Genomic DNA, 13859 nt, shown 5'->3' with positions numbered 1-13859 from the left:
CTTCTCCAGTTTCTCCACATTTTTCCTGAAACGTGGTGCCCAGAACCAGACACAATTATTTCACTTGAGGCCTAATCAGCGCAGAGTAGAACAGAAGAAATACTTCTCATGTCCTGCTTACAACACTCCTGTTAATGCATCCCAGAAGGTTTGCTTTTTTTGCAACCATATCACACTGTTGACTCATATTTAACTTGTATTGCACCAAGACCCCTAGAACCCTTTCTGCAGTACTCCTTTCTAGCCTGTCGTTTCCCATTTTGTATGCATAAAATTGATTGTTCCTTCCTGGGTGGCATACTTTCAATAGCCATCACAGGTGGTACGAAGGAATTGAGGAGTCGTGGGCTCAGCATACCAGCACTATGAGCATGCAGCACCCACAGAGGCTGCACCAGAGCCAATCTAACAGATACCACTAGGGGAAAAATTTCCAGCAGTTGTGCCTGGGGTATCCACACACCTACAATGAAATAACATGCGCAGCACTTGAAGAACTACACACACATTAACTGTATATATGCATAATATGAAGAAAAGAAGAAAACGTGAAGAACGTAAAGCATTTCCAGCAACTGTCATGGGCAGTAAGAAAGAACTGAAGGGAGTGCAGTGCTGGACAGGCCCTTTATACCAGCACTATAATCACATGAGTTCATTGGGTGCCAGAGCTGACCTGATGGGTACTACAGAGAAAATTTTCAGGTGACTGAGCATAGGACATGCTACAGTGTAATGGACATGTACAATCACTCGAAGAATTCTTTTTACCATGCAAAAGGGAAGAAATGCTGAAGCATATTTAAGTTGTCTCTCTGTAAAGTGCACAAAACTCAAGAGTAGTGAACAGCTTAATGAAATATAAAAAGTCTAGGTTAGTTTTAATGTAAGATTCCAGCTCAGCTCTGTTCATTATGGTAGGTGAGGACAGGGAACAAAAAGTCAAAGGAAAGATTTTTGAAAAATATTACCACAAGCACAGCTTTATAGATTCATAAGGCCAGAAGAGGCCACTATGATAAAGTGTGACCTGCTGTACAATGCAGGTTATATGACTTTCCTATGATGGCAACAATTCTTGGTTACCATCCCTATTAAAATGTGTGCCTTATTTTCAGTCTGAATTAATCTTATAGAAAGGGTCTATTGATTTATAAAGGCTGGTTCTAGGAATTACTTTCCATTTGGATGGCTGTCTTATTGACTTATTTCAAGTCTGGGGTCTAGTTTAATCTGAGGAAGGAAGAAAAAGAAGGAAATAGTCATCTCACATTAATTTCAAATATCTGCACTGACCAGTTTTTCAAAAAATAAATTTGTCGTACCAAACTATAAATCATTAACCAGCTCTCCGATTCTGTCAATGTAGTTTTGGGCCCTGTAACTAGGTGCCACCATCCCTTCTTGGGCAGTGGTTGCCCTCGCAAAAAAAAGGCTCAGAAAAACCTCAAGGTTGTGCAAACCCATATCTTTAGTCACCCAAGATTATCCCACCATTGCCCAACTATACAGACTTTACAGGGGTTCTTCCCCGGCAGAATGAGTCCTCAGTTAGTCCAGCTTCTTCCTGACTGACCTCTCCTTCGTTGCCTGCCCCCCACTTATGGCTCTTTCCCAGCCTATATAGCCCTTAGCTTGTCAAACTGCATGTGTTGCCAATCCTCAGGCCAGCTTTGGGCCTTTTCATCACCCCAATCTGTTCCTCCTGATTTGAGCTGACAGGGCAGGAGCTAATTAGGTTCTCTTGCACCAGCACTCTGCTACAAAACAAAATATAGTTTACAGACATCAGCTCTAGATCTAAAAGTTGATTAATAAAGGAATTTTACATAATTTTCAACATTATAGTTACGAGACTAGCCTGAGCTACTGAACACATTCTATTCTCAATTTCAAAAATACTCCCTTTTTTAAGATTCCTCTCAGAGTAGGATTAAATTTCTGCTGCTAAAATGGCTAAATTGAAAGCAGGCAGACAAGATGAGGTTGGGTTATCAATTTTTTAGCATGTCATTAAATAGTTACAAGAAAGTAATTTTATAGTCTTCCTGTCTGTTATATTGTCTGACTTGAATTACTTCATTATTCACTAACCAAGTGCATAACAAAGGCTACATTGAAACAACAGAGAACAAGCTTCATTCATTTCTTACTTTTAGGGAAATTCTGTCCCAGCTAAACAGGATAATGCTCTTTAAGATGTTTTTGTGGAAATATTCACATCAGTGCTTCATTTTGTTATTCTACTTATTCGCCTGGTCTTCTTTTCTCCCAAAGGTTTTTGTCCTGCAGAAGTTCTCATTTGTAAAACTACTTCATGCTCATCGGCCACTCTAAGTAATTAATCTCATACAGCTCCTTTTTGCTCTTTTTTAAATCTTTGACTTTTTTCCTCCTCTCTTTTCCCAACTAATAAACTAAACCTTTTCTTTACCTGATGAAATGCATCCTAGAATACTTAAGGAGCTGATACAGGCGGTATCTGAGCCTTTAGCTATCATCTGAAAAATCATGGAAGACAAGAGAGATTCCAGAAGACTGGAAAAGGGCAACTATAGTGCCCATCTATAAAAAGGGAAATAAGAACAACCCAGGAAACTACAGACCAGTCAGTTTAACTTCTGTGCCAGGAAAGATAATGGAGCAAATAATTAAGGAATTCATCTGCAAACAGCTGGAAGATAATAAAGTGATAGGGAACAGCCAGCATGGATTTGTAAAGAACAAACCAATCATGTCAAACCAATCTCATAGCTTTGTTTGATAGGACAACAAGTCTTGTGGATAAGGGAGAAGCAGTGGATGTATACCTAGACCAGGGGTGACCAACCCACGGCTCGTGAAGAAAAAAATTGCGGCTTCTGACGGAACAGGACAGAACCCGGAACCGGTCAGGTCAGCCGCTCTCACAGCCGGGCCGCTGAGAGCCATATGCGTGCTCACAGCCTGTGCCGTTCCTCTCACAGCCCCCAGAGCACTATGTCATATCCTGCACGTGCAGGAAGGGTCGCAAACATGATAGCAGCCTGAGCATAAGGTTAGTGGGGGAGGGGTACTGGGTTAGAGTGGGGAGGGGTGGTGTCTGGCTCTGGAGGAGGGGAAAGGGAGGGGTGGCAGTGGCGGGGAAGAGGTGCGCATGACATGCCAGCTACTCAGCACGCCGGCTGCTCAGCGCACGTGTCCCAGCGCCTAGAGGGAGACGCACAGCTGTAGCGGCAGCAGCTCCAGGACCCAAGAATTAGGTTGGGGTGGGGAGGGGGAGAGGGTGCCTGGTTTTAGTCTGGGGGAGTGGAGGCGACTGAGTTTGAGGGCGGTGGGGTGCGCACAGTGTCCCAGCCAGCATGTCTCAAGGCCGGCCACTCAGCACACGCGCCCCAGCGCCTGGCGGGTGACGCATGTGGCTGTAGTGGCGGCTCCGCCGCCAGGACCCAAGAATTAGGTTAGAGTGGGGAGCGGGGGGAATTGGTATAGAGGGGGGCCGGTGGTAATTGGGTTAAGGGTGTGTATGCCTAGCTCTGGGGATTGGATTAGAGGGGGGTGTGGGTGTGCGCACGCACAAAGCTCTGGGGAAGGGAAGAGAGATTGGGTTAGAGCAGGAGAGGGGAAGGGGAAGCGCTTCCTGAGACCCAGGATCCCCAAGTACTGGCCCCAGCTGTCCGTCCCTTCCTCCTGGCCAGACCCCTCCCCCCGATGAATACCCTGACACAGAACCCACCAGCACCATGCCCCAGAACCCTGTCCCTTTCCCCCACCAGCACATTTGGGGCCACATTAGTGAGGCCTGGGGATGGGGGGTTGGAGGAGTTATTTTTTTTGCATCTCACTTGTGTGGCCTCAACTGACTTTTCTGTGGGTCAGTGACCCCTGACTCAAAACAGGTTCCCCAGCCCTCTCGTAAAAAAAGACAACGCTGAAACATTTTGTGTTTGACATAATATTTTATTTAAAAATGAAGCCTGGCCAATGAGCCCCCAGTTGGGGCCAAGCCCCCATCTGGTCACAGCATCATAACACTCCTGCACCCCCACCCCAAACCTGAGCCTATCATACACTGGAACTCCCTGTCCTGCACCCCCACATCCCCAGTCTTCTGCCACAAAACTCCTGCACCATCCACACACTGCAAATCTGTGCCTGAGCCCCTCATACTCCCAGCTTTCCTGCCCTGAGTCCTTCATGCACCCCAGCCCAAACTCCTGCACCCTCACAGCCACAAACGTGCAGCTTGCTCAGCACCCCAACCCTTAACCTGACCCCAACACTCTCCAGCCTGAAGCCCCCTCCCTGAGCCAGCATCCTCTTCTCTACTTCCTCCTGCACCCAAATTCCCTCACAGAGCTTGCATCTCTCACCCCTTCCCAGTGCTTTTTTTGTGAGCCACAACAGCAGTGGAGACAGTGTGAAAAGCAAGGGCAAAGATGTTGGGGGGGAGGAGGAGGAGAGAGGGGGCAGGGCTGTGAAGACCCAGGGCAAAGTTGTTAACAACAACAACAAAAAATGGCCGTGGCCTGGGACGGATGTATCAGCACCTATTTTCCTTCAGCGCAACTTCCCCCAGGCCCCCAAAAATTTTGCCCCGGCTCCTCACGCTGTCTCCACTGCTATTGCCACCCCGACCTAGACTTTAGTAAGGCATTTGATACAGTCTCGCAGGATCTTATCAATAAACTAGGCAATTACAACTTAGATGTGGCTACTATAAGATGGGTGCATAACTGATTGGATAGTCGTTTTCAGAGAGATTAACGGTTCACAATCCTGCTCGAAGGGCATAATAAGTGGGGTTCCGCAGGGGTCTGTTTTGGGACCAGTTATGTTCAATATCTTCATCAACGATTTAGATATTGGCATAGAGAGTATGCTTATTAAGTTTGCAGATGATATCAAGCTGGGAGGGGTTGCTACTACTTTGGAGGATGGGGTCATAATTCAAAATGATCTAGACAAACTGGAGAAATGGTCTGAGGTAAATAGCATGAAGTTTAATAAGGACAAATGCAACATACTCCACTTAGGAAGGAACAATCAGTCTCTCACATACAAAATGGGAAGCAAGTATCTAGGAAGAAGTACTGCAGAAAGGGATCTAGGGGTCGTAGTGCATTACAAGCTAAATATGAGTCAACAATGTGATGCTGTTGCAAAAAAAGCAAACATGATTCTGGTACGCATTAACAGGAGTGTTGTGAGCAAGACACGAGAAGTCTTTCTTCCGCTCTACTCTGCACTGATTAGGCCTCAGTTGGAGTATTGTGTCCAGTTCTGGGAACCACATTCCAAGAAAGATGTGGAGAAATTGGAAAAGGTCCAGAGAAGAGCAAGAAGAATGATCAAAGGTCTAGAGAATGTGACCTATGAAGGAAGACTGAAAGAACTGGGCTTGTTTAGTTTGGAAAGGAGAAGACTGAGGGGGGACATGATAGCGGTTTTCAGGCATCTAAAAGGGTGTCACAAGGAGGAGGAAGAAAAATTGTTCTCCTTGGCCTCTGATAGGACAAGAAGCAATGGGCTTAAACTGCAGCAAGGGAGGTTTAGGTTGGACATTAGGAAAAACTTCCTAACTGTCAGGGTGGTCAAACACTGGAATAAGTTGCCTACAGAGGTTGTGGAATTTCCATCTCTGGAGATATTTAAGAGCAAATTAGACAGACATCAGGGATGTCTAAATGGTACTGGGTCCTGCCATGAGGCAGGGGGCTGACTCAATGACCTCAAGGTCCCTTCCAGTTCTAGTGTTTTATGATTCTATGATTCTCTCAACTACTTCTCCATTCTGCATTTTAACCTCTAAATAGTTAAACAAAAAGAGCAAGAGACAGAAGAGAAGAAAAGGGAGAGAGGAAGAAGAGGAAGAAGAGAAACTATGCCTGGATCTCTAGGGTTTAAAAAGTGTGACCCGTGTCATGACCCCATGCCTGGGGGACTCACATATTTTCCAGAAATATGCCCACTGCTGCAGCCTCATGGCCACAGCCTTGAGAGACAGACCTCAGGCTGAAAATGCTCCTTTTTTTACAAGTTACTCCAGCCCTCGAAGACTTAATAACAGGAGCCGTTTAGACCCCAGCCTGAGAGGTCCCAACCAACCAAGGCAGCCACGAAACAGCCTGCCATACTGACTCTGAGAGAAGGTAAGGGAGATAGGCCGGGCACCGCCACTACCATGTTGAGATGCGTCTCTACCAGCACCGATTCCAAGACCTACCATCAGTCGCAATCACCAGCATCTACTCAGGTGGCACTGGTAGCACCATTGAGGCAGTAATTCTCTCCAACCTGTCCCCCTCTGACAGTCTCAAGCAAATTCAAAGACCTGTTCAAGAGGCTAGCAACTAGTCAGGAGATCCCCCCCTTCAAGCAGTCCAGAAAAAACAACTATTAAAAATCCTCCAACTCATGGTGCCTGCCAAAATAGCATTGTTCATCAATGAGGCCATCATGGAAACCTCTGACGAGATCTGGCAGACCCCTGTATTGATCCCAGCAACCAACAAGAGAGCCGACATGAAGTATTTTATCCCGGCCAAGGACATGGACTTCTTGTTCTCCCACCCACAACCTAATTCCCTGTTTGTGGAGGCAGACCATCAGCAGGCTAAACTGCCTCAGTTCAAGACTACTGCTCAGGATAAGAATAATAAGAGACTAGATCTCTTCAGCGGATAGGTACTTCCATCTGCCACGCACCAACTCAGGGTCACCAACTACTCTGCCCTACTGGTGAATTATCATTTTGACAACTATTCTAAACTGGCAGAGCTCATCGAACACCTCCCAGAAAGTCAGTACAGAAAGCTATCATACAGGAGGGGCATACAATAGCACATACTGTGCTCCAGTCATCTCTTGATGTTGCCAACACTGCCGCTCACATGATAGCAATTGTGATGCATAAAGCATCTTGGCTTCAAGCCTCTCATGTTTCAAAGGAGCTGCAGGGCAAGGTGAAGGACCTTCCCCTTTGACAATGACAAACTCTTTTCAAGGAAAGCCAATGAAGCCCTCCATACCAGTAAGACTCCTGAACCACAATGTGCACCTTGGGCATTTACATGCCACCTTGCCAACAAAGATGCTATACACCCACCCAGAAGCCCCCTACAGCCATCGTCAACACAGGGGGGTTGATTATAACCAGTCCAAATCAACAAATGAAGTGCCCCCCCCCCAGAGCCACTCCTCCCCAAGCCTCTAAGCAGCAGTTTTGAGGATTTGGAACCTCCCTCTCACGGCAGTGCCACCTTTTCACCCACTAATTACACCCCTTTTACCAACAATGGGTGCATACAACAGCTCAGTGGTACCAGAGCTCACCCGCACAGGATACGTCATCCCTTTCACTCCCCTCAACCTCACCAACTATCCATTCCTCTTCGGGTATCCCACCCACAAGCAACTTTTTACACCATGAGGTCAACTACATACTTCATACTGGAATCGTGGAACAGGTCCCCAGCCTTTACTGAGGCAGGGGTTTTACTCCAACTACTCTCTCACCCAGAAGAAAGCTGGCAGATGAAGGCCAATTCTCAACCTCCGCAAACTAGACAAGTTTCTGCACAAACAACGCTTTAAGATGTCACTCTTGTGACAATAATTCTGGCACTAGACGAGGGGCACTGGTTCGCAGCCCTCAACCCACAAGACATTTATTTTCATATCAACATCCACCCCTCCCACAAACACTACCTCGAGTTCACTATAGGGCAGGACCATTTTCAGTACAGTATTCTACATTTTAGACTGTCCTCTGCCCCCAGAGTTCCCTGTCCTGCAAGACCCTGGCAGTGGCTACCACCTATCTATGGAGACAAGGAGGCATCGTCTTCCCTTGTCTTGATGACTGCCTGATAAAGGCAAATTGGCTTGCTAAACCCTCAGAAAAACTGAAATTTTTTTTGTGATCGCACACAGCAATGGATTTCAATAGTACACAGTTCCAGCACACAGGGTTCCAGGGCAGAGCTATGGAAGGAATAAAAAAAAATGGAATTTCTTGAAAGAACAGAACCAAACTTGTAGAAGTATGGAATTACTTTTTTTTTAATTATTTTTTTCAATCTCACATAGTTCTTGGGTTCAAGACCAAGTGAGACACTGTTAGGTCAAATCTGAACCAAATTTTAGATGTTAAAAGATATGCTTTGACAAAATCTAAAACTGTTAGAAAAGTTTGTAATAGAAAGTTCCCACCATCCAGTGCAAATATTTTCCATCAGAGTTTGCACTGTACTAATGCAAGAGGGAAAAATGAAATCAACTAGGCAACCAACTAGTCTATTTTCTCAGCTTGAACAAGAAAAAGATAACTAACAGACTAAACAATAAGTGATTTTTTTTATATTTCTTTCAATTTTAAGGTACAGTCGCACTAGTAACACAAGTAAATAAATTGATTCCTGTTGAAAATTTTGCTGTTACTTTTTAATAAGCACAGTATTGAAAATGCACATAAGATTTCTACTATTAAACACAGTACTTAAAAATTCATACAAAATAGTACATTGTCTTACCTGTAGCGAACATGAAAGGAATGATCTTCACGCATCCTTATCAAAACATTACTTTCTTCCATTGAGTTGCATTATCAGAAAAGTGTTCTATAGGCAGGACAAGTGCCTCGGTATGTAGAATTGTTTTCAGTACACTATTCCAAGTTAGTATATTAACAAGTTGGAGTTAATACATCCCACGCTCCTGATGAAATACTCTTCTTTATTAATAAGGAAAAGAGACCAGTGACAAACAGAGTTAACTTTCCATAAACGTGGTTCAAGTTCTTGTGTCTGTGGCCCCTGCAGTTCCATTCAGCTGCATTTCTGCAAAAGAAACACAACATGCTTGGCTTGAAGTCTCATTTTCAAAGAATAACTGATAGCTACCTTCAGCTGATGCAAAAAGTAAAGCTATCCCTGCTGAATGCTAAATCATTTCAATCACTATAAGTGAGATAGGCAAAGCATTTCACGGTAACCATGGGAATTCTTGCATGAAAGTAGCTGGGAAAAAAATCAAGAAAGATTTAACAGAAAGCACTCTTTGTTCAGCTAGAGTTTGAATCGGCTACCATTATGTCACTAGTCTTTTGTCCTGGGTACAATTCCAAGTGACAAGCTTAAAAGATAAATATATATGAGTTTGGTTTTAATACAGCACCTTTCATGTCAACATGATTTACATATAAGCATGCATTTGTGAATAATATAGCTACGCATTCCAGCAAGAGATTTTAGACATGTCAAAACATGACAGCAAAACTCAGGTACATTATATAGTCACCAGAAAAGGGAGGGAACTCTAAAGCCCTAATTCAATCTACAGGACCGTACACAGTGGGTGTGAATTTTTTAATAATAATTCATGGGTGTAACACATACATTTCAAGATTTAATTGCAGTCTTCCTGGACTGGGAAGGACTGTGTTACAACCTACATATTAGAAGTGCCAAAAATGCCTTGCCCCACTGAGGAAAAAAAATGATTATAGATTTTGAATGCAGAGGAATGAGGGAATTATAGTTCCCATACTAGTGGTAACTGAACCTCCCTGAGGTACACAGTTGTACATACATTAATTTTTATGTCATTATAAAAAAGTACGAGATAAACAAGCAATGCACGAGGGGCCAATTTATATTGCTGGGATTTCCCACAACTTTAAATTATCCAATTACTATATTTGTCTGAATCATAGCATTTTGTATTACTATAGCCTTGAAAAAGAGGCAAAAGTGAACAAGAAATCAGGGCATTATTTGAACGTATGTCAATGATCGCATTGAAACAAACACAATGTTTTCGTTCATAATGCAGTTCAAATGAAAACGTAAGAATCTCTAGACAGTCAGAAGGATGTGTCAGCACCACACACTGACCTCAGGTCTGCAGGACACAGGCTTGTGGATTCTGTTTTCAAGTCCAAACTTGAAAATTTACATTGCATTATAAAGATAGGTTTACAGTTACATGTCCCTGGTCTCACAGACATGCTAATGCATCAGTATGTGCATACTACACAAACCTTTTGACTTGGGTTTGTTGCTTGATCTGCATCCATAATGCAAAACAACAGCATTTGACTACAGTCTCAACAGAACTTGGCCTCAGAACCTCTCCAAGACCAAGGTACTACGGGTGTGTCTAGACTACAGAGTTTTGTCGACAAAAGTGGACTTTTGTCGACAAAACTATACCTGCGTCTACACTACCGTTTTGTCGACGCTGGTAAACCTCATTTTACGAGGCATAACGCCTTCTGTCGACAGAGTTCTGTCGACAGAAGATGTTATTGCATGTAAACTGTCCTTGCGTCTACACTGCCATGTCGACAAAGCAGCTTGCTTTGTCGACAGAACTGAATGTAGTGTAGACTCTCTTTGTCGACAGAAGCTTTGCCGACAGTATCTGTCGACAAAACTTCTGTCGACAAAACCCTGTAGTCTAGACGTACCCTACGACTGGGCTCTGAGTACTTACTAACCCCAAGTTAGACTGATTTATGGATGGATGGAAGGCTCAGCATGCACTGTAAACGTACCTTAGATGTGTGTAAAAGTACCTTAGGCGTTCATATGGGTTTAGATTTTCTAAGATTAAAGGGATTCAGTCAATGTGGCGTTTGTTCCAATGGGAGAAATTTCATTTTTGGAGACAAGTCTACACAGAAGAAAAAATAATGTGGCAGTGAGTCTTAGCATGTAAGTCAACTTATTCAGGCTCACTGTGCAAGCTAAAAATAGCAATATAGACGTTCAGTCTCAGCATCCAGACTCCAGCCCAGGGATGAGCAATAAAATGGCAGCAATTCACCAGGGTTAGCTCCTGGTGGGCTGCTGCCACTATATTTATCTGCACCACTGCAGGTATGGGCAATCGCAGATCCCATTGGCCGGGAACAGCAATCCATGGCCAACAGGAGTTGTATCTGTGGAGGTGCAGATAAATACAGTAGTGCGTGGGGCCATCCAGGGGCTAACCCTGGCAGACCTGATCACCAAACTCCCCATTCCCCAAGAGATCTCTGCCCTATGGTTTTCCTTGGGACTCTCCAGAAATTGTATAGAAAATTGCACAAGGTTAACAAGGTTGCTTCACTGGCTCTTGAGAAAAGAACAACCCTTAGTGTAGGGAAAAAAGGAGCAGGAGACTTTTAAGAGGTTAGAACAAGTACTAGTGACAGCACCCGCGCTAGCTCATCCACAAAGGGAACTCCGTTCTACTTAGAATTACCTACTGCTCTTGTTAGTTTGGGGACTGTCTTATTACAGAAGAAAGGGGGAAATCTGAGGCCGCTCGCCCAGGCTTCCAAAACACCGAGTGAGGGAGAGGCACAGTACAACCTATGTGAGCGAGAGGGGCTGGCACTGGCATGCTCCCTGACTCAGTGGGAGTATCTAACAGGGACAGCTCCATCGCAGTCAGGACTTGCTACACACCAGTTAAATTAGTCATATCAGGATGCATAAATGAAGACCATATGTCATCTCCAAGATTAGATGGATGAACACTGAGTATAATAAATCAGGAAATAACATCAGAGAAGGTTCTGCATATGGGAATACTACCATATTAGGGCTGTCAATTAACGCATGTTAATGCCTGCGATTAACACAGGGCAGAATTAACACATTACAAAAATTAACATGCATTAATTGCAGGTGCTAGCGTGGAGCCCGGGTTCAGCTGTACTGCTGCTGCCCCTTTGAAACGTCGCAACAGAGTTTCAAAAGGGCAGCAGTGCAGGGAGCCCAGGGTCTGCTGGGGACTACAGCTGATCCTGGGCTCCCCACGGTGCTGCCACTTTGAACACTGGGCTCCCTGCAGCGTTTCAAAATGGCAACAGCGCATGGAGCCCAGGGTAAGTGGGGGAGTCCCCAGCTGATCCCAGGCTCCAGGCAGCACTGCTTCTTTGAAACACTGGGAGGAGCCTCATGCTGGGCTCCCTAAAATGTTTTAAAGTGGCAGCATCACGTAGAGCCCGAGATCAGCGGTTCCACACGGCACTGTCGCTTTGAAATGCCGCATGTAGCCTGGGGACACCTGGTCTGGCCCAGGTTTCAAGCAACACTGCTGTTTTCAAGTACCCCCTTCGTATCCCCTCCTGTCCTCCTCTTGATGCCTCTTTCTGATAGAGGCAGCAAAGGGGGAGGGGGGGAAGCAACCAGTCTACTAGTCCCTCACATCACTACTGCAGAGAAATTAATTAGTTATTTCTTCTAGAGCAAGAGCCCTGCATGTTGCTCTGTGTGGAAAGGAATATCAGCGTGCTGGACTGGGATAAAATCCACAAGGAACAGTAGCTCTCATGCCCACAACCACTGGCACATGCATCCGTTTTGGGTTCACCACCCCTACCCCAAGAGCATCACACATCTCTTTGCATATATCACCCCCCTCAACTCATCACCTTTCCCTAACTGATCCCTCACAGCTTAGCACCCCACATGCAGAAAACCTCCATCTTCATTAATTTGTGCCCCCAACTAGTCAACGACCGGCTCCAGCCAGCCCCCACCTCCAGTATTCGACACCCCCGGCTCAGCACCCTCCCCTCCAGCCAGCCCCCACCTCCAGTATTCGACACCCCCGGCTCAGCACCCTCCCCTCCAGCCAGCCCCCACCTCCAGTATTCGACACCCCCGGCTCAGCCCCCACCCCTCCAGCCAGCCCCCACCTCCAGTATTCGACACCCCCTCCCTCCAGTCAGCTCGCACCCCCATCGTCTGCCCCTCCCCCAGCTCGCCCCCCCAGTAATCGATACCCCTCTCAGCGGTCGCTCCAGCTCAACCCCCCACACCTGCCCTCAGCGATACCCTGAGTCACCTACTGCCCCTTGGCGCCCCCAAAGCTGCTGCCTGCACAGTCGATACCCCAACTCTCCACGCGACACCTCACACTGCCCCAGCAGCGCCCCGAGCTGCCCACGTCTCACCCCTAGGGCCGCTCTGTCCGGGGCTGCTGGGCTCGGAGTGCGGCCCCGCCCGCCCCGGGCCTGACCTCGCCTCACCTCAGTACTAGGGTCGCCCGCAGCTGCCGGCCTCCTCCTGGTCCGATCGCCCGTCTCGCACACCCCGCCCACCGCACTACTGACCAACCCCACAGCGACACCCGCTGCAGCGCAAGAAGGGGGGGGGAACCCCGATGCTGCCAACAGACGTTGCTCCACCCCCCCTGCGCACCCACTTCGAACTCGCCAATAGCAGGCGCCGCTCTCGCCGACGCTCTTACACCAATGTCGTTCCCCTCCCCCTGTGGCAAGGAAACCCAACGGCTCCGCCACTGTCGCGTTCTGCGCATGCGTCAAGGGTTCCTTACCGTTTTCGTTCTGACGCCGGGCAGAGCTGGCCAATGGGAGGCCGGGCTTTGAGTGGGCTCTGGTCCTGTTCTAGGGCGGGAGGTCGCGTAGTCAGTGCGGTGGGGAGGGGAAGAGGTGCCTCGTGTGGGGCCGCCCGGGGAATGTGGGGGAGCCAGGAGGCAAGGGGGGAGGGGTGGTGCTTCCCGCAATGGAGGGAGGAGGGCTGAGTGGCAGGCCCCGTTCCTCAGTGGATTTGGGGGCGTGGTCATGCTCCACTCTAGCTGTGGGCGGGACAGTAAGGAGCTTGTCGGGGGGGGGGGGCTTGTCCCTTTCCCCTGGGGAGGGAGATTTGCGGCAGGGCTGTTGCCTGCCGTACAGCGGCCACCTATCCCCATAGGCGGGGTTCTGCTTTCCTACTCTCAGTCCACCTCTCTGACCAGTTATCTACACTGACAGGTGCAGCTGCACTCGTGAAGGTGCCACTACCTATGTGGACAAGGCGAGCGTCTCCTGAGGGCTACTCCACCATCCTGAGCCCCAGTAGCTGTGGGAAGGAGAGAAGTGC

At 47.0% G+C, this 13859-nt stretch overlaps 1 protein-coding gene across 4 annotated transcripts in view; it reads right to left on the bottom strand.

Moving 5' to 3' along the window:
• GPSM2 (G protein signaling modulator 2) overlaps positions 1–13189 on the bottom strand; it is a 60586-nt gene extending 47397 nt beyond the window's left edge. The window contains exons 1-3 of one of the 4 annotated variants that reach the window (XM_075936666.2): positions 13007–13189; positions 10538–10656; positions 8514–8819 (exon numbers count right to left, since the gene is read on the bottom strand). In XM_075936666.2, coding sequence (XP_075792781.1) covers positions 8514–8575 — 62 coding nt within the window. In that variant the 5' untranslated portion in view covers positions 8576–8819; positions 10538–10656; positions 13007–13189. Of the gene's footprint in view, positions 1–8513; positions 8820–10537; positions 10657–12931 lie in introns of all 4 variants that reach the window. The other 3 variants (XM_075936662.2, XM_075936663.2, XM_075936664.2) reach the window with 3 other exon arrangements.
• Positions 13190–13859: the final 670 nt, after the last annotated feature.

The sequence above is a fragment of the Pelodiscus sinensis genome, chromosome 9, assembly GCF_052426305.1.
Source record: "Pelodiscus sinensis isolate ZL-2025 chromosome 9, ASM5242630v1, whole genome shotgun sequence".
In the NCBI taxonomy this organism is placed as follows: Eukaryota; Metazoa; Chordata; order Testudines; family Trionychidae; genus Pelodiscus; species Pelodiscus sinensis.
Note: the sequence above shows the minus strand (reverse complement) of the source record. Positions and strands in the feature narration are given on the sequence as shown.